Below are 26,486 nucleotides of genomic sequence, written 5' to 3'. Positions count from 1 at the left end.
TAGGGGACTTTAACACTGCACTTAAATCAATGGACAGATCATCCAAAGAGAAAATAAAAATGGAAACAGTGGCTTTGAATGACACACTGGACCAGATGGATCTAATAGATATATTCAAAATATCCCATCCAAACTGCAGAATACATGTTCAAGTGCACATAGAACACACTCCAGAAAAGATCACGTATTAGGCCACAAAACATGTCTCAACAAATTCAGAAAAATCAAAATCATACGATTCATATATCTGACTACAAACCTAAGAAACGAGAAATCAACCACAAAGAAAATATCTGGCAAGAACACAACTACATGGAGATTAAATAACAAGCTACTAAACAACGAATGGGTTAACCAAGAAATCAAAGAGGAAATCAAAAAATACATAAAGACAAATGAAATTTAGTACACAATGGTCCAATATCTTTGGGATGCAGCAAAAAACTGCTCTAAGAGGGAAGTTCAAAACAATACAGACCTACATCAAAAAGCAAAAATAATCTCAAATAAGCAACCTCACCCTACACCCAAAGGAGCTAGAAAAAAAAGGAACAAAACCTAAATACAGTAGAATGAAAGAAATAATAAAGATTAGAACAGAAATAAATGAAATAGAAACTAAAAAAACAAAACAGACTAGTGAAACCAGATGTTGGTATTTTGAAAGTACCAACAAAATTGATAAACCTTTAGCCAGACTCATCAAAAAAAGAGAGGGCTCAAGTAGGCAAAATCAGAAATGAAAGAAGAGAAATTAACAACCAACACCACAGAAATACAAAGGATTGTAAAAGAATATTATGAAAAATTACATGCCAACATATGGACAATCCAGAAGAAACAGAAAAATTCCTTTAGGAATTTTATATAACCTCCCAAACTGAATCAGGAAGAAACAAAGTTTGAACAGACCAATTACCAGTAATGAAATTGAATCAGCAATTAAAACAAAACAAACAAACAAAAAAAAAACTCCCAGCAAACAAAAGTCCAGGACCAGACAGCTTCACAGGTAAATTCTACCAAACATTTAAGGAAGAGGGAATACCTATGCTTCCAAACTACTCCAAAAATAGAAGAGGAAGGAAAACCCAGATTCATTCTATGAGGCCAGCATTACCCTGACACCAAAACCAGATAAAGACACTACAGAGGCACCTGCGTGGCTCAACTGGTTGAGCTTAGGCCATGACCCCATGCTTTGGGGGTTCGAGCCCTGCATTGGGCTTTCTGACATCAGGGTGAAGCCTGCTTCAGATCCTCTGCCCCCCCCCCTCTCCGCACCTCCCCTGCTCACTCTCTCAAAAATAAACCTCTTTAAAAAAAAAAAAGACACTACAAAAAGAGAAAACTACAGGCCACTATCTCTGATGAACAAAGATACAAAAGTCCTCAACAAATATTAGCAAACCGAATCCAACAATACACTGAAAAATTATTCACCATGATCAAGTGGAATTTATCCCTAGGATGCAAGAGTGGTTCGACATTTGCAAATCAAGTAATGTGATATATCAACAAAGGAAAGTATAAAAACCATACGATTATTTCAATAGGTGCAGAAAAAGCATTTCACAAAGTACATCATCAATTTATGATAAAACCCTCAACAAAGCAGGTCTAGAGGGAACATACTGCAACGTAATAAAGGCCATATATGAAAGACCCACAGCTAATATAATACTCAGTGGTGAAAAATAGAGCTTTTCCCCCAAGGTCAAGAAGAAGACAAGGATGTCTACTCTCACCACTTTTATTCAACATAGTACTGGAAGTCCTAGCTACAGCAATCACACAAGATAAAGGAATAAAAGGCATCCAAATTGGTAAGGAAAAAGTAAAACTCACTATTTGTAGATAGCAGGATCCTATACATAGAAAACCTAAAAGACCACCAAAAAACTACTAGAACTAATAAATGAATTCAAGAAGGTCATGGGATACAAAATCAATGTAAAGAAATCCATTGCATTTCTATACGCTGATAATGAAATAGCAGAAAGAGAACTTAAGAAAACCATTCCATTTACAAATGCACCCAAAACAATAAAGTACCTAGGAATAAACTTAACCAAGAGGGTGAAAGACCTATACTCTGATAATTATAAAGCACTGATGAAAAAAACTTGAAGACACAAAAAAATGGAAAGATATTCCATGTTCAAGGACTGGAAGAACAAAAATTGTTAAAATGTACATACTACCCAAAATAATCTACAGATTTAATGCAATCCCTATCAAAATACCAACAGCATTTTTCACAGAATTAGAACAATCCTAAAATTTTGTATGAAGCCTCAAAACATGCCAAAGGGCGAAAGCAATCTTGAAAAAGAACAAAACTGGAAGTATCACAATCTCAGATTTCGAGATATACTACAAAGATGTAGCAATCAAAACAGTATGGTACTGGCACAAAAACAGACACATACATTAGTAGAAAAGAAGAGAGGGGCGCCTGGGTGGCTCAGTCGGTTAAGCGTCCGACTTCAGCTCAGGTCACGATCTCACGGTCCGTGAGTTCAAGCCCCGCGTCAGGCTCTGGGCTGATGGCTCAGAGCCTGGAGCCTGCTTCCGATTCTGTGTCTCCCTCTGTCTCTGCCCCTCCCCCATTCATGCTCTGTCTCTCTCTGTCTCAAAAATAAATAAACATTAAAAAAAATTTTAAAAAAAAGAAAAGAAAAGAAGAGAGAGCCCAGAAATAAATCCATCATTATATGGTCAATTTATCTTTGACAAAAGAGGCAAGAATATGCAATTGGCAAAAGTCTCTTCAATAAAAGATGATGGGAAAACTGGACAGCTACATGAAAATGAATAAAACGGAACCACTTTCTTACATCATACACAAAAATACACTCAAAATGGCTTAAGGAACTAAATGTGAGACCTGAAACCATAAAAACCTTAGAAGAGAGCACAGACAGTAATTTCTCTGATACCAGCTGTAGCAACAGATTTCCAGATCTGTGTCCTGATCCAAGGGAAACAAAAGCAAAAATTAATGACTGGGACTACATCAAAATTGTATTTAATGCTGCAATAAACATAGGGGTGCACAGCAAAGGAAACAATCAACAAAACTAAAAGGCAACCTTCAGAATGGGAGAAGATATTTGCAAATGACATATCTGATAAACATTATCCAAAATATATAAAGAACTTACATAACTCACCACCAAAAAAAACCCCAAATAATCCAATTCAAAATGGCAGAAGACATGAACAGGCCTTTCTTCAAAGAAGACATACAGATTGCCAACAGACACATGAAAAGATGCTCAACATCACTCATCATCAGAGAAATGAAAATCAAAACCACAATGAGATACTGCCTCACACCTGTCAGAATGGCTAGAATCAAAAACACAGGAACATCTGGGTGTCTCAGTCGGTTGAGCATCCGACTTCGGCTCAGGTCACAATCTCATGGCTCATGAGTTTGAGTCCCACATTGGGCTCTGTGCTGACTGCTCAGAGCCAGGAGCCTGCTTCAGATTCAGTGTCTCCTTCTCTCTCTGCCCCTCCTCTGCTCACGCTCTCTCTCTCCTTGAAAAATATAAAAAAAAAAAAAAAAAAAAAAAAAAGGGGCGCCTGGGTGGCGCAGTCGGTTAAGCGTCCGACTTCAGCCAGGTCACGATCTCGCGGTCCGGGAGTTCGAGCCCCGTGTCAGGCTCTGGGCTGATGGCTCAGAGCCTGGAGCCTGTTTCCGATTCTGTGTCTCCCTCTCTCTCTGCCCCTCCCCCGTTCATGATCTGTCTCTCTCTGTCCCAAAAATAAATAAAAACGTTGAAAAAAAAAAAAAAAGAAAAGAAAAATATTAAAAAAAAATTTTTTTTAAACACAATAAACAAGTGTTGGTGAGGATACAGAGAAAAGGGAACCCTCATGCACTGTTGGTGAGAATGAAAACTGGTACAGCCACTCTGGAAAACAGTATAGAAGTGCCTCAAAAAATTAAAATAGAACTACCATATGATTCAGTAAGTCCCCTACTGAGTATTTACCCAAAAAATACAAAAACACTAATTTAAAAAGATGCATACACCCCTATGTTTATTGCAGCATTAAGTACAATAGGCAAATTATGGAAGCAGTCCAAGTGTCCATCAATAGATGAATGGATAAAAAAGATGTGGTATAAATATATATATATATATATATATATATATACACACACACATATATACACACATATACACATACACATACATCTATACACATATGTATGTATATCTGTATACATACATATACACACATACATATACATACACAAACATATATATACACACATACACAAACATATAAACCTCTATATACATACACAAATGTGTGTGTATATATATATATATACACACACACACACACATTCCATGTGATGGAATATTACTTAGGCATAAAAAAGAATAAGATTTTTGGGACGCCTGGGTGGTTCAGTCAGTTAAGCATCCAACTCTTGATTTCAGCTCAGGTGTGATCTCAGGGTTCATGAGATCGAGCCCTGCATTGGGCTCTGCACTGGCAGCATGGAATCTGTTTGGGATTCTCTCTCTCCTTCGCTCTCTGCCCCTTCCCCACTTGCACACGTGAACTCTTTCTCTCAAAATAAATAAACTTAAAAAAAAAAAAAAAAAGAATAAGACCTTGCAATTCGCAACAATGTGGATGGATCTAGAGAGTATAATGCTAGTGAAATAAGTCACAGAAAAACAAATACCATATTTTCACTCATATGTGAAATTTAAGAAACAGAACAAAGAAAAGAAGGAGACAAACCAAAATACAGACTCTTAACTAGAGAACAAATTGATGGTTACCAGAAGGGAGGTGGGTGGGGTGATGGGTGAAACAGGTGAAGGGGAGCAAGAGTACATTTATCTTGATGAGCACTGAGTAATGTAGAGAATTGTTGAATCACTATACTGCACTCCTGAAACTAATACAACACTATATTAAACACTAAATATACAGCAATTAAAATTAAAACTAAATAAATAAAAGAATCTGTATAACTCTTTATGAATGATATCAAATAAACATATAAGATACCACAATGTGAATAAAAAAACAAAAGCCCAAAAAAATGTGCAATCCATTATTTGTAAAGAGATATGTATAGGATGTTAACATTTATATAGCATAAAAAAAGCAAAAAATCATGTACAGCATGCTATCACTTGTATATGCTTTATATTAATATCTCAAATATTTCTGAAATACAAGATAGTGGTAACAATGGTTAAACCCAAAGAAGTAAAACAGGTGGCTCAAAGATAGGAATAAAGGGCAAACTTTTTGTTGTTACAGAACATGGGAATTTTGTGCCAGATGCATGTATCAAAAACCAAACTATCAAAAGAAAAAAAAAAGGTGAAAATGTGTATATATGTGTGTGAGAGACAGAGAAGGTTAAACAGGCCCTGAGAAAGGGATGGAGGAGAAGCGATTCTAAAATAAAATGTTTAGGGTGACCTGCGTGGCTCAGTCAGTTAAGCTTCTGACTTCGGCTCAGGTGGTGATCTCAGTTTGTGAGCTTGAGCCCTGCATCGGGCTCTGCACCGTCCAGAGCCTGCCTAGGATTCTCTCTCGCCCCTTCTCTGCCCCTCCTCCACTTTCCTTCTCTGTCTCTCTCTCTCTCTCTTCCCCCCCGCCCCCGACTTCAAATAAATAAATAAATAAACTTAAAAGATACTTGTGAAGTAAAATGTTTAAGCTCTAGGACATAAACTGTAATATTTTCTGCTGCTTATAATACATCTATTATTAATTTTGGGATAAATACTACTTAAAATGTAAGGTCAACAGAAAAGCCTTTTTTCCACAAGGGACGTACTGATATGTTTTGTATTTCTTCAAACATTCAAACATCCAAGTGTCCACTATGTGCCAGGCACTTCGCACAAGATGCTAGGGATACAGAAATATAATTCCCACCATTATCGCCAATGGGCTCACACAATAATGGAGAAACACACTCTGAAACTCATAAAACCCACCAACACATAAAATGCTTGAAGTTGGGGCAAAAAAGACTGTAAGACAAGTGACTAAGCCTCAATGCATGTTAGAAAATGACTAAGAGTTGGGGCGCCTGGGTGGCGCAGTCAGTTAAGCGTCTGACTTCAGCCAGGTCACGATCTCACGGTCTGGGAGTTCGAGCCCCGCGTCAGGCTCTGGGCTGATGGCTCAGAGCCTGGAGCCTGTTTCCGATTCTGTGTCTCCCTCTCTCTCTGCCCCTCCCCCGTTCATGCTCTGTCTCTCTCTGTCCCAAAAATAAATAAACGTTGAAAAAAAAATAAAAAAAAAAAAAAAGAAAATGACTAAGAGTTTAACAAAAACATAGTAATGAGGATACGAACCACAACCAACGAGCAAAGCATGCACTTAGCTGACTAACTCAATAGCTAATTATAACCCTCTTCTCCTTCATTACTCCTCAACTGAGAAGCTGAAAAAAAATCCCAGATTTTCTCATTTCGAGTATCCCCTACAGCTAGAGTGGTCACTGACCCAGTTTTGGCCAATAAGAAGTAAGAGGAAATCTGAACAATGGCTTCTAAAAAAGCATTTGTTTACCTTATTAAATGAACAGATTTAAGAACACCTGCTAGTACTGCCTCCTTCTTTCAGCCTTAGATGAAAACATCTGCCTAAATTCCAAGAGCCATCTTGGGACAAGGTGAAAAGCATTAGGCTGAAAAACTGAGACTAAGAATGCAGAAGAGAAGAGCCTGAATCTTGGTAACACTCCTAAGCTACCAGACATGCCCTGTTATAGGACTGCTTATGTTTGAGACTTCGTGTTAGGTGAGTTAATTAAATATCTTTTCCACTTAAACCAATACTGGTTAGATTCTCTATTACCTGCAGCAAAAAGTAATCCAAATTTAGCCTCAAAGAAAAGCTTTTTTCAAGTAGACACAGAAGTTAGATTTTGGCAGCACCAATGAGGAACAAACTGAAGGCTAACACCTATAACCAAGTATGATATTGAAAAGCTGCCATTAAAGATATAAAAATTACTTCAGAAACAGTAAGACATAAAACTTGAGGATAAAAATCACAGAATGTAGGAAAATAAAAATAACAAAATTAAAAGGTGATAGCTACAGACAAGCAAAAACACAGAGCAGTACATAAATACCTGAGTAAAATGTATAATCCAGATACCCAAATATACAGTAATATAAAATAATCCCTCACTTTCTCAATGATTAAAATTTTACTTTATAAATTTAGGGATGTAAAGTGTATACTTATGATATGTAGTATTATAATCCAGTTATATATTTATATGCCTGGAAATACTTTTTCTCCCCACTCACATGTCTTACAGAATAATTTTATCCAAACATTTCACATCTGTCTTCAATATAGGCGTCTTTTATTGATTCTTCTATAAGTTTTTCCAATACACATGGCCTTCATTTTTCCTTTTAAGTTAAATTGAAGACAGCACTTTTTTTTTAAGTTTATTTATTTTGAGAGAAAGAGAGAGCAGGGGAGGGGTAGAGAGGGAGGGAGAGAAAGAATCTCAAGCAGGCTCCACATTCTCAGCACAGAGTCTGACTCTGGGCTACATCTCAAGAACCATGAGATCATAACCTGAGCCAAAATGAAAGGTCAGACGCTTAACTGACTGAGCCACGCAGGCACCCCAAAGACAGCAATTTTTAAAATCTGTTTATGTTGTCAATGCAATTTTTTCTGTGCCCTAAATTCCCATATGTATAATGTTGGGACTTAAAAAAAAAAAATCACACTGGTGGTCTTATTTGTATGATTGTCACAACAGAACCATACTGCCTTTTAAGTGACTTTATAAGATTTACTTACAATGGTATCTAACAATGACATCAATATTTCATTTCTTTGATGCCTCTTTTGTTTTTAACATTTTTTATTTATTTTTGAGACAGAGAGAGAGAGAGAGAGAGAGAGAGAGAGCGCGCGTGCAAGTGAGGGAGGGGCAGAGAGAGAGGGAGACCCAGAATCCAAAGCAGACTCCAGGCTCTGAGCTTGTCAGCACAGAGCCCGATGCAGGGCCCAAACCTACCAACTGTAAGATGACCTGAGCCAAAGTCGGACGCTTAACTGACTGAGCCATCCAGGCGCCCCTAAAATTGACGGATTTTAAATGTTTGCATATATAAGTTATTTTTAATCATTTTAGAGAACATTTGTATTTTAGAGCTTCTAAAAGCTCTTACTGAAACTACAGAGGTTCAAAGAACTACACGGATTACAATGAGATCATTCAGGTAAGGTAGAAATATATATGAATCACCAGATAAAACTGTATCATATAAATTATAGAATTATAAGCCAAGGTTGGAAAGTGAGAGAGACACACGAACTCTTACTTCCTTTAGTCTAACAATTCCACTCCTACAGAAATACTATGATAGTACACAGACACCTGTACAAGGATATTCAGTGCAACATTATCTGCAATAGTGAAAAACTAAAAAACAACCTAAGTGTCCCTAACAGAAAACTGGCTAAATAAACTGTGATAGAACCATACAATGCACACAATGGGATATGCTGCCGTTGTTATAAGAAAGTTATAAAGAATGTGGTGCATCGGGGCGCCTGGGTGGCGCAGTTGGTTAAGAGTCCGACTTCAGCCAGGTCACGATCTCGCGGTCTGTGAGTTCGAGCCCTGCATCGGGCTCTGGGCTGATGGCTCAGAGCCTGGAGCCTGTTTCCGATTCTGTGTCTCCCTCTCTCTCTGCCCCTCCCCTGTTCATGCTGTGTCTCTCTCTGTCCCAAAAATAAATAAACGTTGAAAAAAAAAATTTTTTTTTAAATAAAAAAAAAAAAAGAATGTGGTGCATCAATACATAATGACATGGAAAGAAATCCATGAGATATAAAGTGAAAAGAGCAAGATGCAGAAATAGATAATATCATCCCACTTGTTTCTAAATGTTAAAAACTGTATGTATAATGTATATGTTTGTTCCAGAAACTACAATAAAGAAACACCGAATTCATAACACTGACTATTTACCCCTAGGGGAATGGGAAAGAAGACGGAGTGAGAGGAACAGAGAATTTAGGCTCGTGCCAGCTGTACTTTTTGAATGTTTACCATGAGCATGTATTCCTTTAAAATTAAATAGCAGTATTAGGGATGTGTGGATGGCTCAGTCAGTAAAGCATCTGACTTCGGCTCAGGTCATGAATTCGCGGATGGTGAGTTCGAGCCCCACGTCAGGCTCTGTGCTAACAGCTCAGAGCCTGGAGCCTGCCTCGGATCCTGTGTTTCCTTCTCTCTCTGTTGCTCCTCTGCTTGCTCTCTCTCTCTCAAAAATAAATAAAGATTAACAAATAATAATAAATAAAATTAAATAGTATTAGAAGAAAACAACCTTATTTAAAGAATGTGCTACCTCTTGACTCATTTAGATGTTTCTATGTGAAGCATTCTATATAACTACAAAACACCCACTAGAATATTTGTTGACATATATTCAAACCTTTTATTTGAAATATTAACATTCTGGTAATGAAAGAGAAATTAAACTAAAGGAGAAGCAAGGATAAAGATAAAGGAAATTCAGGTTCATGGGAAGGAGAAGATGGTTAACACTGTACCCTTTCACTTGTATAAATCCTCACTTCACTGCCATCATAAATAAATGAACTGAGTACCTTATGATATGTGTTAATTGATCCCTATCTTTTTAAGTATGTTCTCCTTTAGTAAGTACCATGTTAATTTGGGAACAAGGATACTTTTGCTCTAATTCAGACTCTGAAACTGGTATGCGATTTGACCCTGAAACAAACATTTAAACTACCTACTACTTTCGATCTAAATTATCTTTCTGTTAAGAATCACTGTGCTGGCTGAAGTGCTGAATTGTGATTAGGGGAAACTGTGTTTCTGAAACACAATAAAGGCAAGGAAGGCTATTACTGGAACCCAATGGATTTAAGGTTCCTCTTTTCCTCTCTTGCCAAATAGCCATATTTAATGAAAAACTGCAAAAAATATAGGACTTTCAAACACTTAGATCCTGCAGTGATCATGGTTTGAGTTATTCCACTTGGCAAAACAGACCACACCCAGCCAAGATGCTGCAGAGGGCAAAGGAGGACAAGGAATTGGTTGAGGAAGGAGAAAAAAAACTATGATTATAAATTTAGGACTCAAGCAACAGAAAATCAGGAGCTGAAGTAGCTTTTTTTGGTTTCTTTTTTTTTTTCGTCTTTTCAACCCATTTCCTTAAATAAACAGTAGTGTTGTTAACTAAAAAAAAAATACATACATATATACACAAATAATCTTTGTTTTATAATTTATAGGGATTTATGATAACAATGGGAAAGACTTCCAAAGGACTTCAACAAACCATCTTCACCTGCCTTTAGAGAAGCTTTGCTTTATCTTAGCTCCTGCACTACCAAATATATAAAACAGCATTATAGCTATGACATTTCAAGAACCTGAGAACACGGTCAACATACCTCAGTATCACAATAATGAGGTATACTAGAACACAAGTGATTAGGATACTTTCTAAAGACCACAACATTTTCTTAGTGGCAGTAGTGGTAGTAGTTAAAGGAAGCTTTGTTTAAAATGACATGTTACTGGGGCGCCTGGGTGGCTCAGTTGGTTAAGCGGCCAACTTCGGCTCAGGTCATGATTTTGCAGCCCGTGAGTTCAAGCCCCGTGTCGGGCTCTGTGCTGACAGCTCAGAGCCTGGAGCCTGTTTCAGATTCTGTGTCTCCCTCTCTCTGACCACCCCCCCCCCCCCCCCCGTTCATGCTGTGTCTCTCTCTGTCTCAAAAATAAATAAACGTTAAAAAAAAATTTTTTTTAATAAAAAATAAAATGACATGTTACTGTTTTTGCTTTGTCCAAATTCTTAAATTTAACCACATTGCTTCTTTTTAAGCAATCACAGTACCAGTGAGGCAATATAAAATTACACACAGACAATGTGGTGTTAGTGTTAGGTAGAAGAGACAGGAGCAGTGGAAGTAATGCCCTGAGACAGAGTCCCAAGTCCTTAAAGGAGAAAGATAAGGACAAGAGCTAGAGGCAAGGACAATGACAGATAAGCCACACATTAAAAGCCCTGGGGCACAACAACCTCACCTTCAGGCTTCCAAGACCTTGGGGTGTTCTCCTCCTTTCCTCTACCACCTCTGCCCAGGTAACCCCTAGAGTTATTACAATGCATTTGCATTGATGTACTGCCCTGCCCTGGAGAAGGGCTGCCTTGAGTTTCAGGTACAAATCCCAGTAGGCTCAAAAACTACTCCTCTCAATCCATGGGAGGAGTTTCCTATTAGAGACCACCCCAGTGTAAGTCACTGCGCATCCCAAACCAGAGAGACCAAATAACATCCAATCCCAAAACAACCTATGGTAGATTCTACCAGCTCTCCCACCTGGTAGAGTGTACTTTTGCTTTAATAAACTGCTTTATGCTTATTACTTCCCTCCTGGCTGTCTTTATTCTAGCAAGTATCGCACGTAAATCTCCTTGTGGGGAATCCAAGGACCAAGACCTCCATTCACACAATGCAGACTCTCCCACTGGTAACATTAGTATTATCCTAGAATCAAGCTGATACTCATATACATATGTATGGAAGCAAAAATTATATGCTTTTCTTCCTGAAAATACGTTAGAAGGAAAATATCCAAAAGTTGTCACGTGGCTTAGTTCTTTTGAACTCTTGCAAAATTTATCTGACCTTCAAATGATTCTCTATACTGGACAATATTTGGATGCTTCATGTTTGCCAACACTGCAACTTCTCTCCTTGACTCTTCCCTTTCTTTATTGGACATCTTAAATGGGAGAGAAAAAGAAAACATTAAATTAAACCATCAATAAACAATCTAAAAGTCCATCAGTAAGAGAGTGGTTAAAATATAACAGTACCAATAAAGCACAGTCCAAATAACAAAATAAAGACAGAAGTTAAAGAGAATGAGTTGAATCCACAAGTAAAAACATTTTAAGATGTTCAAACTAGGTTAAGTTACACAACAGCAGGTGTTGTATTTTTTTAAACACTTACACACATAAACACAAGCACACATCACAGAAAAAAATATGAAAGGATATACAGACTATTCTGAAATTAGTGGTTCTCTTTGGGATTATGGCATCCTTTCACTTTGGGTTATGCACTGCCATGTTTGTTTTTGTTCTCTAATGGTGAGCCCTACTGAAACCAGACTATTAGTTGAATAACCAAAGAAAAAAAAATACTTACTCTTGAGATGTTAATTTCCTTGATAACATATTGTCTGTCATCTTCTGTAGATTTAACAAGAATAGCTTTTCCAAATGAACCTTCTCCAATCTTCTGTAGTCTAATATACTTCTCCATGGTTCTTTTTCTAAGGCATCTTAACAGATATACTAGACATTAAAGAAAAGTAACAGTTAACAGAGATAAAGCATGTCTTCCATAACAATTATGTCAAATTCAATTCTAATTCCTTAGTGACTTGCTTACTTTAAAAAAAGATACTTAAAATCTAAAAATTAAATTAACTTTATCTCAATTTTACTCATACAACCTAGTTATAGTTCAAAAGAGAAAAACAGTGACATTTCAATGTTATAAGAATGCTTTGCAAAGTCAAATACTATATATACTTAACGTACAGAGACAAAATTTTTCCTATGTGAGTTAATTAGCAGCATTATTTTATTATCTCCAATAAGAATGCATTTCCCAAAATTATTTCATTCTCTCTTATTAGACATTAAATTATTTACATTGTTTGTTATTATAGAAAAACTTTAAAATTTCTGTACATACATTTTTATGTACTTATTATAAGGATTTCCTTGGGATAAATTATTAGTTCAAAGAATATGCACATGTTAAAATTTTGAAACATAGAGCTTAAATGTTTTACAGAAATGTTATTTTTTTTCCTAAGAAATAGAGAGCACACAAGTGCAGGAGATGGGTGGAAAGGGAGAGAGAATCTCAAGCAAGCTCCATGCCCAGCACAGAGTATGACAGGGGACTTGATACCACAATCCTGAAGGGATGACTGGAGCCAAAACCAACAGCCGGATGTTCAAGACTGAGCCACTCAGGCACCCCTACTAATATTTTAACCAGCAGTGTACAAAAGTACCTCTTCCTAGATACCCTTTTAACACCGGTTATTATTTATTAAAATCTCTGAGAAGCCATAAAGGATAGTAGTTAATGAGCACTAAAACTTTAAGTTGGGGAGCCTGAATTTACATCCTGACTTTATCATTTTTTTATTATGTGACATTGGACAAGTTACTCAGCTTTATGTGTCTCAGTTTGCTCATCTGTAAAATGGGGATAACAATTGTACATACTTACAGAACTACTGGGAGGATTAGTTAATTTCAGTATTCTATTGTAGAATAATGCCTGACACATAGTGAGCACTGTCACTGTTGTTACTGTTACTCATTACATTCAACAGGGAAATGGTGTCTCATTTTTATTTGAATTTCTGCTGCTTATCAGTTAATTTGAAAAATTCTTCCACATTTATTGAACATTTGTATTTCTTCTTTTTTGAACTACTCATTCATGTTTTTTGTTCGTTTTCTACTGGAATAGTCTTTTTATTAATTTGTAAAAGTCCCTTTTTAATGAAGATGTTAGCCCTCTCTATCATAAATATTTTTTCCTTATATGCTATCTGCCTATCTATTTTATTTCCATATAAAAATTTATTTTGATATTATTTTGATATTAATTAAACATGTTATTAATCTTCGTATTTCTGCCTTTGGTATCATAATTAGACCCTTACCATACCAAGATACCTGACTAGGGTCATTAGTAACTTTAGTAATAGTAATTTCAGGAAAGTGATGGGTGGGACGGAAGCCAGAGTCCAATCCTAGTTGGCGAAAGCTTAAAAAAAGTCAAAGGGAAGGAGGAGGGAAAGAGAGTGAAATGGTCACAATCATTAGCACAGTCTATTGGCAAGATTACCCCAAATTATAGTAAATTAATTCACTGTATTAATTTAAAACTAATAAATACTTAATTTATCTAACTTGTTCTTTTCTATGTCTATTCACATCAAGCAGGCCTTCAATGTAGGATTCCCTTCTAGGAGAAAATGGCCTTGTCATGAAGACCACATAAATATCTCTGTGACAGTTTACCATATTTCTCATGATAAATTAACAAATCCATGTTCTCATTTCATCCATCAATATTAAATTTGTTTAATTTTACTTTGCCTCTAAAATATGATCCAATCTCCTTAAATAACAAAATTTATATTCAGGACCTGTAAGACTAAAGTCCAGAATCCAGCCTCTGGTAAAATCAATGGGATAATTATGCCTGAGGAACTTCTGTGGGAAAGAGCCTTCTTCTATCGTAGAAAACACTACATTTCAAAATTTCTGTAAGATATGACAAGGCTTTTGGCAACTGTAAGAAAAATAGGAAATTAACTATTACAATAACTATATAGTATCATCAGTGAGTTAAAGAAGTCACTCCAAACATACTCTCAAGTCCAAGATGGTCAACTGGCATAATATAATGGCTATCTGGGCACCAGCCAGAATTTAATGATTTCTCCCAGACATGAATATATTATATTACCATGCTATTTAGGAAAAAATAGCAAGATAAACTCATCTTAGAAAACTAAGTTTCACAAATCAAATTACATTAAATAATAACCATATAATGAGATTATTTCACAACCATCATTATTCTGTGCTGCCAAGAAAGAGAAACAAAATTAGTCAATTTGGCTCTGCCTCAAAATTCAGTTGCCAATTCCTTTCCAGGGACCACACTGATGAGACAGAAGTTCCAAGAGTCCCTAGTACCACACCCTACTGCCTACCACATTCCTGAGCACTGTGGTTCTGACAACTCAGTGTAGGAGAATCCGCTGCTCCTGCTAGTGAAGAACGATGATTCTAATTGCCAGCAAATACTGTCAAGTGCAGAAAGCTTTCTGAACAATAAAAGGCTTGTGGTCAATGGATTTCAGAGCAACTCACAACTCCTTCTTTTCTGCAGAGTCTACACTAAACTACTGTTGTACACTGGAGGAAGGGGAAAACATGAAAAGATAGAGTACTTTCGGTGCCTTACAACATATTTAACCAAGCTACTTATTTCCTAGTCATGAGACTTCTCGGCTGCATTAAAATCCTAAAAGATTTTTCAAACTAAACGAAAAAGAATTAAAAAATGTACAATAGGCTTACACATCCAAAATCATCATAATGTATAACTGAAGGACCATCATAATCGTGTTCTAATTTCATATTTGTAATACACCGAAATTACAAATGTTTGTCCTTTCTGTGCTCCAGCTTCCAACATCAAATGAAAATCACAATACCAACTTGACACTATTCTTAAAGTCTCTAACAATTATATCAATGTAATCTCTATAATATATACCTGATATTAAAGATATTCAAAGCATAAAATCAAAGATGTTTTTGATATTTGAGCTTTCCAAAGAGTTATGTGATATAACAAATAAAATGATGGATCTGGAAAAACTATGTGACCAAAAGCAAACCACCTGATTTCTCTGCAACTTGTTTCCTTCATCTAAAAACACTAACAATTTAGGGCACCTGGTGTGGCTCAGTCAGTTGTATGTCCAACTTTGGTTCAGGTCATGATCTCACAGCTCATGAGTTCAAGCCCTGCGTCAGGTTCTGTGCTGACACCTCAGAGCCTGGAGCCTGTTTCAGATTCTGTGCCTCCCTCTCTCTCTGCTCCTCCCCATCTCTGTCTGTCTCTCTCTCTCAAAAATAAATAAACATTTTTAAAAACTAAAAAAAGATAAATAAAAACACTAACAATTTAAAGATAATACTACCTTAAGGGCCCTACCAACTTTACTAGTCTATAATTCAAAGAAAATTAAAAAGTAGGTCACAAAATAGTACACTTCAACATTGTTTAGAATTGTACCATTAGCCACAAACAGTAGGAATGACAGAGAAATGCAGCCAAAGTCTTTCCTTCAGAGAAATCAAAAAACACAAGAGTAATTTCTTCAGCCTGTATCTTTAAAAAGTCAAAAAATAAATTACAATTTGGAGTTAAACATATCAAACTGAACATACATATTTACCTCTACTTCTTTCCCAGACCTAACACAACTTTAAATGGATCAAAATGGCAGAACAGGAGAGAAAATAACAGCGATAAATTTCTGGCAGCTGACAAACACATGAACAAGCAGCAACCAACTTAGGAAACTAGAGAAAGTTGTACTGTAACCCAGTAGGGGGAAAGAAGTCAATTTCCACTACAAATTAGCTCAATAACAGGAAGAAAAAGGTGCCTCTGTGAGGGAGGATAATACCAGAACTAAAACAGGATTGGTTGAAAGGCTGTGTAATAGCATGAGACACACAGTTTGCCTCCTCCACCTCACCTAATCAGGTGACCACCCCTCTCTCATGCCGGCAAAAGAATATAGATGTCTCTAGATTAGGGATACCAACACAGCTGAGAATGGTACCATCCATGATGTGGGAGATTAAGTGAAGGTCTACATAATAAATGGTACCAGCCATGATTCTGTAGCTTGTATCAGACCATCCTACCTCCAAAAACAACCAAAATACTGAGTAAAATATATAAAACAACAGACAGGAATTGAGGGGCTATAATCATTGAGAGGTGGGAAAATGCTAATAAGTTCCACATTCACCCCAGCCTTCTCCCTAGAGACATTTTCCAAACTGTGACGTAGCACCATGGAGCTTAAGTAGAAAGCACCAATCCTATTGAGCTAAGGAGAAGAGAGGTCAGAGTTTAAGGCTGCCAAAATCCTGGAGAGAAGGAAAAAGAATAGAAAAAGCCCCAAATTCTGCACATAAATTCCTCTCCTGTCAGTTAGCCCATTCCCAAGTTGTGCATACTCAGAGCAAGATTAAAACAGACTAGTCCTAACAAAGCCTAACACCAATTTTGATAGGATAAAAGACAGTAATCTGCTAATACTCCCATCAGCCTGTCAGAAAACATAACAAATTTTTTGGAAGATACATGTTCCAGAGTTTCTATGACTTTTCATTCACAACATCCAGTACCCAGTCAAAAATTATGAGGCGTGGGGCACCTATGTGGCTTAGTGGGTTGAACAGCTGACTCTTGATTTCAGTTCAGCTCATGATCCCAGGGTTGTGGGATGGAGCTCCGCATCAGGCTCCATGCTTATGCAGAGCATGGAGCCTGCTTATGACTCTCTCTCTCTCTCTCTCTCTCTCTCTCTCTCTCTCTCCCCCCCGTCCCTCTCCTCCACTTGTGTTCTAGAAAGAAAGAAAGAAAGAAAGAAAGAAAGAAAGAAAGAAAGAAAGAAAGAAAGAAAGAAAAGAAAAGAAGAGAGAAAGAGCGAGCGAGCCTGGGGAGCCTGGGTGGCTCAGTGGGGTTAAGTATCCAACTCTTGATTTCAGCTCAGGCCATGATTTCACACTCTTGGTATACAGTCCTGAGTTGGGCTCTGCGCTGACAGTGTGGAGCCTGCTTGGGATTCTCTCTCTCCCTCTCTCTCTCCGTACCCCCTCCCCACTCTCACTCCTGTTCTCTCCCTCTCAAACAAATATTTTTAAAAACTTATGAGGCCTACATAAAAAAAAAGAACCAAATAACCAAAACCAAAAGAAATAAACAATAGAAATAGAATTACAAATGACTCAAATATGGACATATCATAGAGGATTTTAAATAACCACGAATAGTATGTTCAAGAAAATAAGAGGAAAAGATGAACAAAAGTGATTTTTTTTAAAGATGGAGAATTTCAACAAAGAACTAAAATTTATTTTTTAAAAGTAAATGAACATTCCAGAACCAAAATAGAAGATATCTGAAATTAAGAAGGCATCACATGGCTTTTACACAGGATAGAATATAGTAGAAGACAGGTTTTTAACCTGGAAAATGAATCAACAGAAAATATTCAAGGGGCACCTGGGTAGCTCAGTTGATTAAGTGTCTGACTCTTTATTTCGGCTCAGGTCATGAACTCACAGTTTGTGATTTCTGAGCCCCACGTCAGGCTCCGTGCTAACTGCAAGGAGCATGCTTGGAATCCTCTCTCTCCCTTTTTCTCCCTCTCTCTCAGCGCTGCACCCCCCTCCCCACTTACTGGATCTCTCTCCCTCAAAATAAGTGAATAAAACTAAAAAAAAAAAAAAAAAAAGGAAAATAGAAAGAAAACACAAGCACACAAAAGAAAAATGGGGGGAAGACTTAATATTAAAAGATTTGTTTTTTAATTTTTAAAGTTTGAGAGAGAGAGAGAGAGAGAGAATATGAATGGGGAAGGGGCAGAGAGAGAGGGGGGACAGAGGATCCAAAGCAAGCTCTGCATTAACAGCAGAGAGCCTCATGCAGGGCTTGAACTCATGAAATGTGAGATCATGACCTGAGCTGAAGTTGGATGTTTAACCAACTGAGCTACTCAGGCACTCCAAATCAGAAAACTTTTAATTCTTAGTCCCTACATTTAATTCTGCCCTAATAAAAACACAAGCTTTATGGGTCACAGTGATTAGACAAGCTGATTTGAAGTCAATATGAGAAAAAAGCAAGAATGGCCAGAGAAATACTGAAAACAAAACAAAACAAAAAACACCAATGAAGGAAGACTTTTCTACTTGATATCTTAGGGGCATCTGAGTCGCTCAGTAGGTTAAGCGTCCAACTCTTGATTTTGGCTCAGGTCATGATCTCACAGTTAATGAGATCAAGCCCTGGGTGAGGTTATGCACTGACAGTGCATATCCTGCTTGGGATTCTCTCTCCCCCACCTCTCTCTCTGCTCTTCACCTCTCTCTCTCTCTCTCTCTCTCTCTCTCTCTCTCTCTCTCAAAAAAAAAAAAAAAAAAAAACTTTTTTTAAAAAAAGGACACATATTACAATAACACACACATATATTACAGTAACTATGAAATTGACAGGCAAATCATAGAAAGTCCAGAAACCTATCAAAAACATTTTTTTTTAACTTGATGGATGAGCATGGTGACATTTCAACTCGGTGGTGAAAAATTAAATTTTGAAATAAATAATATTTAGACAATTAGGTAGTACTGTGTGGAAAACACAAAGCTTACATTCATTTTCTTCACTTTACATCAATGCAAATTCCAGATGATAAACTACTTAAATGTTAAAAAAAAAAATAGGATGACTTTTGATTGTTTTTTTAATTTTTTTAATCTTTATTTATTTTTGAGAGAGAGAGACAGAGCATGAGTAGGGGAGGAACAGAGAGAGAAGGAGACACAGAATCTGAAGCAGGCTCCAGGCTCTGAGCTGTCAGCAGAGAGCCTGATGCGGGGCTCGAACTCACGAACTGCGAGATCGTGACCTGAGCCAAAGTCGGACGCTTAACTGACTGAGTCACCCAGGCACCCCTTTGTCTGTTTTTAAAGACAGAACATGTGGGGCGCCTGGGTGGTGCAGTTGGTTGGGCGTCCAACTTCAGCCAGGTCACGATCTCACGGTCTGTGAGTTCGAGCCCCACGTCAGGCTCTGGGCTGATGGCTCAGAGCCTGGAGCCTGTTTCCGATTCTGTGTCTCCCTCTCTCTCTGCCCCTCCCCCATTCATGCCCTGTCTCTCTCTGTCCCCAAAAAAATAAATAAACGTTCAAAAAAAAAATTTTTAAAGAGAGAACATGCAAGTACACACGGTGAGGAGCAGAGGAAGAAGGAGAAAGAGAATCTTAAGCAGCTCCAAACCCAGCATGGGAGCCTGAGGGGAGGCTCTATCCCAGGTAGGGTGAGATCATGACCTGGGCTGACTGAGCCACCCAGGTTCCCCATGTATCTGACTCTTGATCTCAGCTTAGGTCTAGATCTCAGGGTCATGAGTACAAGCCCCACCCTGGGCTCCATGCCCAGTGTGGAGCCTACCTAAAATAATGATGATGATAATAATAATAATAATAATAATAATAATAATACAAGAGATAAATTTTGTTATGTATATTTTAATTTAAAAAAGTATAAGACTTAGCATTTTTCACCCATCAGAATGACAAAATTCAGGAAGTTTATTACCGTACTATGTTGGAGGGGAATATAAAAAAACAGAATATGGTGTGAATACAAATCGATACAAATACTAAGGAATATAAAATTCCACAATATCGCAGTGCCTGGGTGGCTCAGTCAGTTAAGTGTCCGACTTTGGCTCAGGTCACGATCTCACGGTTTGTGCGTTTGAGCCCGGCATCGGGCTCTGGGCTGACAGCTCACAGCCTGGAGCCTGCTTGGGATGTCTCCCTCTCTCTCTGCCTCTCCCCTGCTCATGCTCTCTCTCTCTCAAAAATAAATAAAACATTAAAAAAATTAATAAAGAAAAATAAAATCCCACAATATCTACCACTTTGATCCAGAAATTCCATTTTTAGGAATCTACCCTACAAGTATTTCCAAATGTATGAAAATGACACATACACAAACTTATCCTCTGCAACACTGTTTGAAATGATAAAATGTAAATATCCACAAGCAAATCAAAAAGAAGCAAGGGGGCTCAATCTCAGGACCATGAGATCATGACCTGAGCCGAAATCAAGAGTCATACATTTAACTGACTGAGCCACCCACATGCCCCGATAAGAATTAATTTCTAGGTACCAGAATTATAAATTATAAATATGGCATACTACCATTTGTGTATTAAAAGGAAATATATGTATGTATGTTTATACTTACTTACTTATATATGTGAGTATACATATATATATAAAATCCTTACATGTATACACATACATAATTCCTTGCATGTGTAATACCTCCGAAGGGATACACAATGAACTGGTATACTGTTGGCTGCCTTTAGGGACAGGAACTGAGTAATTAAGAGGAAGATTTTTTTCAGTCTTTTGTACCTTATAAATTTTAACCATATGAATATATTATTTATTCAAAACAATAAATAAAATTTAAAAACAATAATAAATGCCGACAGAAAGAAGAATGCTAGCTAAATCAATTTCTCCAGTTAAAATCCTTAGACAGTACCCATTTCCAAACATTTAACGTTGACATTCAAAGTTCTCCTACATGGCATACTTTTCAAGTATGTCAACTATGTTCCAAAAAAACATCTTAGCCTCTAGTCAAATTAGACACCTTTTCTCACATTTAACTAAGACTTTTTTAAGCCACAATAGGGAGTGTTTAACAAAATAAAATTTGTGCACCAAATATGAAAAATGCCAGAGTACATGAACGAAAACTAGATCTTCACCAATCTGGAACTTTTAAATCTCTTCAGCTCTTTTTTAGCTATCTGATGGACAAATTTTCACTAAGAGAAACACTGGTAGAGGAATGTCAACAGAGTTCACGAAGTCCTTATGGTTCTGTCTGCAGCTACAATCCATACATATGGTTTTCCAGATGTTAAATAACATTTTGAACGGTGGGAGAAGGACAATTTACCTTCTCAGTGAGTCAAGTCCCTGATCTATTTCCAATTAGTCAAAAAAGCAGACAGCAAAAATGGGATTCCATTAGACTTCTTTCAAAACATTTTTCTTCTCTGTAAGTCTATACAGACAACAATTACTGGCTTCCCTAATGGAAACCACCAGCACGTAAGTAAAGAATTTATATTCATGAAATGGTGTCATGTTCACAACTTAGAGGGTAGAGATTGGAGTAAAATGTACTAGGAATACAATGTCACCGTATTAAAATTACCTCAACAGAACTTCTGTGGCCAAGTTCCATAACCCTTACTAAACTCCTAATGCTGACTCTTATTGTGCAAAAACCTGTTTTCCCACAAAAGATGCTCCTTACCTTTCACCTAGAACAAAGAGCAATTTGAAATGAAATAGATCTGTGGACTCTCTAATACCAAACAAATCTAAACTAGAAACAAAACACTACTTCTCTCCATATTTGGCTCCCCTCCATCATCTCTACAATACTGCTGCATCACATGAAAAGACTATTATTATATTGGATATTACTTTTAATCCTTCATAAATATTTCTATTACTCATCATGGCAAAAAAAAATTTCTGCTTCTTGTGGGTGGAGCTTAGAGAATAAAAATTAGGCCTGTATAAAAAAAGTTATGATGAACTCCGAAAGTAGTATAACTTTTAATGCCTTACATAGGAGATTGTGTCAAATTATATAAATTGAAATAGAAAACTATAAGCTACCAGTTAATTCTCACTCATTTTTTATTAAAATATATAGGTGCTTTAAAATCGGAGGCAACATATACGCAATGTAAATGACTGTTTATCCATACCAAGATTTCTATTATTATTTTAACTCTATTATCACTATAACTGTTTAATGTCTGAGGACTGCTTTGTATTACACACTGTTCTTGAGAAAATTACAATTTTCATGAAATGAAGGTATTATTTTCCATGTACTTAAAGTTATTATCCCTGCAAGCTCTACATAAGCAAGTCGAAGCAAGATCTCCTCATTCCCAATACGATTTTACTATTTTGCATATCATTGCTTCCCCCAAGTGCAACTCACCTCAATGACACAGGGCGTTAGCCGAAATAACGGTGATGATCGACAAGCATCGGTCTAGGTGTAGCAACCTTCCTTTGGCAATTAATGAGGCAGAGGCATCATCCCGCATTTTGAAAATGACATCCTGAAAGAGAAACCAAGTCTGTCTAACCCGCAGCAGCTCACAGACCACTTGAAAGGGGTGCACTGAGACTCCTACACCCGACACCAGACTTTGGCTGACCCCTCAGGCTTGCCTCCTTGCCGCCACCGGCAACGCCCCATGAGACAGGTCCACACTACTCAGAGCAAACGGATTGGTTTCTGAGCCCCCTTGGAAACGGCGGGCGGCGGCAGGGGGAGTGCCCGGGTTACCGCCCCTGCAACTTCACAGAGGTGGTTGCTAGTGGCCTCGGCGGGATGGGGGTGGGGGGATGGCATCTGGGACAGGGAGGCTACCTGCCTGCCACGTCCTTCTGTTTCGCGACGCTTGTTCTGGACTCGGGGATACGCGGACAACTGCTTAGGACTCCGAGCGGACGACTGTGCACCCTAGCGCCCCCAACCCCTAGCGCGAATGCAGAGGAAGGGGGAGCGGCCAGCGCGTCACTGGCGCTGGCGTGTGACGTCAGCACGCGGAAGCTGGCGCGCATTGGGGGTGGGGGGGAAGGAGTGGCGCGGCGGGGCGGGGCGGGACAAAGGCACAGCAGGTGAGAGAGGATGAGAAAAGGAGGCAAAGGAGATGAAAGGGAAAGAAAAGAGTGAGCCAGAGATGAGGGCTAGAACTCACAAATAGAAGCTGATTTTGATTAAAGCATATTATAAATTTTTCCCACATATACTACACAGAGAATGGCACTTTTTTTTGCTGTTAACGTGAAGGTTGTTCCTTAGGGTTACCGCACATTTTAAAGTAATTTTGCTTTAGAAAGCAAGCTTGTTTCTAGTATATCTTGGATGATTACAGCAAGAAAGTATTTTTAAGCCTTGACTTTTTTTTTTTTAAGGCTATAATGTAGTTTTCTACACATTTACATCTAATGTGTGTATAAATTACTTGCCGGTATATTCAAAGGTGGTTGAAGTACCCTTCTTTATGGCAGGACTTTCAAAGACAGGAAGAGATTTTCTTGTAATAAGGGATCAAGTCTATCGTCGTCATGAGTAGCTCTATGGCTAAGTTGCCTTATCTAGAGTATTCCTGAGATGCTGGAGAATCCAAACTTGAAGCCAAAGGAGGACGGTGGCTTGTCTACTACGTAAGCTACATTCCAGGTTGTATCTGTTGGACATGTGATGTATGTAGCCTGGTGGAAAGTTTACAGATTTTGCCAGAGACCAGAGAGGTCAAAGATTCGGATCAGTGCTTCAAAGAAATAGCCTTCCTTCTCTCTCATACTCTAATACATCAACACCCAAGACCCCTGTGAGTTTTCCCAATCTGTGGTTTAGCCAGGCTTATAAGAAATACTAAAAGGAAGAAAAGAAAAGACAAGACAAGACAAGACAAGACTATTACTGGCAAGGAAATTGAAAGTTTTTGGCTTCTTTGCCAGAAGATGGCACTGCAAGTCATCCAAGCTGGCAAATTGGAGAGACTCTGCTTTGGTTTATCTCCTCTTCAATCTCCATCCAGTCAAAAGACTTGTTTTCCTCATTTTCTCATTTCTAGGCTAACCTCCTTTGGCCCCTCCCACCCTCAGTTAGCAGGAATTTTGGTGTCTGAATGCACAATAACGACAGTTCTACCCACGTACCTTTATACAGCAAAGCAGCATAAGAATGTTGCCAATTGCTAATCTAAGTAAATTCTCTTTTGCTGCATTCATGAAGAATGGCTAGTCGGATACCTCCTTAGATAACTCTTCAGGCTCTTATCATAAACTGTTGGAATATAAACTGCTACTGTCTTTGTAGAAGCCATGCTAGCAATATGCATATCCTTTTGACTTATTTTGTTAAGTGTGTAAAATAACACCATACAACATGCCCCGCCGCCCCCCAGAATGGTAGAATTGCTGGCAGAAGGAAATGGTTTACACAACCTCCACTCGCTGATAAGCTCTACAATTTGTTTCTCTGTATCTGCCAGGGTAGCAGTTCTAGATCTGCTTTGAATAGATAAACTCTTACCACTGTGAGTAATGATGTTTTCCCCTTTCCTGAGGGCTTAAAGATTTTATTGGCTGCTTACTGAGGAGGGAATAAAGCTAATTTGAGTATTGGTAGAGTTTTTGTTACTAATGCATCAACTCAGTTTTAATCAAAAGAAAATATGATTTCCAGTACAAGAAACTGATTTTACTGACATAACTTATTCTTCTATACCTCGTAATATTTCCTATATTCTGAGGGCTTCTTATTAATTTTTGTTTGGTTTTTTTTCCAGTTTTATTAAGATATAAGTGACATACAGTACTATATAAATTTAAGGTGTACAGTCTAAACATTTAACTTATATATTATAAACTGATTATCCTTAATAATTATTAGTTTAGCTGATACTCATTATCTCATATAAAGAAGAAAGAGAAAAAGTTGTTTTTCTCTTGTGAGAACTTTTATGGAAAAAATAAAAAAATAACAAGAACTTCTAAGATGTATTCTTTTACCAACTTTCAAATATACTATATAGCACTGTTATTATAGACATCATGTTGTACATTACATCCTCAGTACTTAATTATAACTGAAAGTTTGTAGCTTTTGACACCTTATCAAATCCCCCCCCCCCACACACACACACACTCCACCCTACTAAGGGCTTTTAAAAATGGATACTAAGACCTGTAGTCAAAAGATAAATTAAACAACCTATAGTAGGCAGAATAAAGGCCACCCAGTGATTTCCCTGCCCCCCAATCCCTGGAATCTGTGAATATATTAGGTTATATGGCAAGGGGGAATTAAAGGTGCAGATGGAATTAAAATTACTAATCAGCTGACCTTAAAATAGGGAGATGAGCCTGGATTATCCAGGTGGACCCAATGTAATCACAAGAGTCCTTAAAAGTGAAAGAGGACGGCAAGAGAGTCAGAATCAGAAGGAAATGTTACTTTAGAGGAAGTTCAGAATGAGAACTTCTCTTTAGAGGACGAACAGAATGAGAAAAATTCAAACCACTGCTGCTGGATTTGAACATGGAGGAGGGGGCAATTCAAGTGGTCTCTGGAAGCTGCAAAAGGCACAGAAATGGATTCTCCCCTAGAGCTTCTAGAACTAAACACAACACTGCTACCATCTTAATTTTAGCCGGTGAGATTTGTATTGGACTTCTAAGCTACAGAACTCTAAGATAATAAACCTGTGTTGTTTCAAGACACTAAATTTGTGGGAATCTGTTGTAATAGCATACTAATACAAATTCATATTCTTTTAAGGTTCCAGGAGCAGAGTAGATCAGGCTGACTGGTAAATTCTTTTTATTGCGTACGAAAAGCCCACAGCTTCATAAAGTATCTGGTAAGAACTCCAACCAGACAGAATCCCTTCTGGAACACTTGCTGAGAAGGAATAAGATCAAGCTGGAAGTATTCATATTAGAACACATAAAGAAAATGTTCAAGGGATCTGGTTATAGTCCTTACCATGTAAAACACCCAAGTCTGTTGAAGAGGAGGTTTAACACCACTAGATTCTTCTAACACAAATACTAGAGGAATTACAGAAAAAGTTCTTCCCTGGATAGAATCTATTGTTCTATCACTAAAATATCACATAGCATATTGTTTAGATAGATCGCCCATGTCTAATGTAGTGCTTCTAACTTAACGCTGCTTATTAACTGGCAATAATTATGAATATGGATACTGAGGCCCAAACTTGGAATAATTAAAACAATTTCTGAGAGTGGATTCCAAGCAAGAGTATTTTTTTGAAGCTCCCTAGGTGGCTCTGATGCAGAGTGAAGGTTGAAAACTACTGACAAGATGGTTGTATGTCAGAAATGGATTTTAAAATAAACATGTTCTTGCAAAAAAGTAAGGTA

At 37.6% G+C, this 26,486-nt stretch overlaps 1 protein-coding gene across 6 annotated transcripts in view; it reads right to left on the bottom strand.

Annotated features, from left to right (window-relative positions):
* The window catches only part of NEK1 (NIMA related kinase 1), a 248,558-nt gene extending 225,474 nt beyond the window's left edge, over nucleotides 1-23,084 (bottom strand). For 4 of the 6 annotated variants that reach the window (XM_047856750.1, XM_047856751.1, XM_047856752.1 and 1 more), the window contains exons 1-4: nucleotides 22,957-23,083; nucleotides 22,519-22,642; nucleotides 12,250-12,398; nucleotides 11,722-11,818 (exon numbers count right to left, since the gene is read on the bottom strand). In XM_047856750.1, the coding sequence (XP_047712706.1) occupies nucleotides 11,722-11,818; nucleotides 12,250-12,366 (214 nt within the window). In that variant the 5' untranslated portion in view covers nucleotides 12,367-12,398; nucleotides 22,519-22,642; nucleotides 22,957-23,083. Of the gene's footprint in view, nucleotides 1-11,721; nucleotides 11,819-12,249; nucleotides 12,399-22,518; nucleotides 22,643-22,956 lie in introns of all 6 variants that reach the window. The other 2 variants (XM_047856749.1, XM_047856753.1) reach the window with 1 other exon arrangement.
* Nucleotides 23,085-26,486: the final 3,402 nt, after the last annotated feature.

This window comes from Prionailurus viverrinus, chromosome B1 (genome assembly GCF_022837055.1).
Source record: "Prionailurus viverrinus isolate Anna chromosome B1, UM_Priviv_1.0, whole genome shotgun sequence".
Taxonomy (NCBI): Eukaryota; Metazoa; Chordata; class Mammalia; order Carnivora; family Felidae; genus Prionailurus; species Prionailurus viverrinus.
The sequence above is the reverse complement of the archived record's forward strand: the minus strand, read 5'-3'. Positions and strand labels throughout refer to the sequence as shown.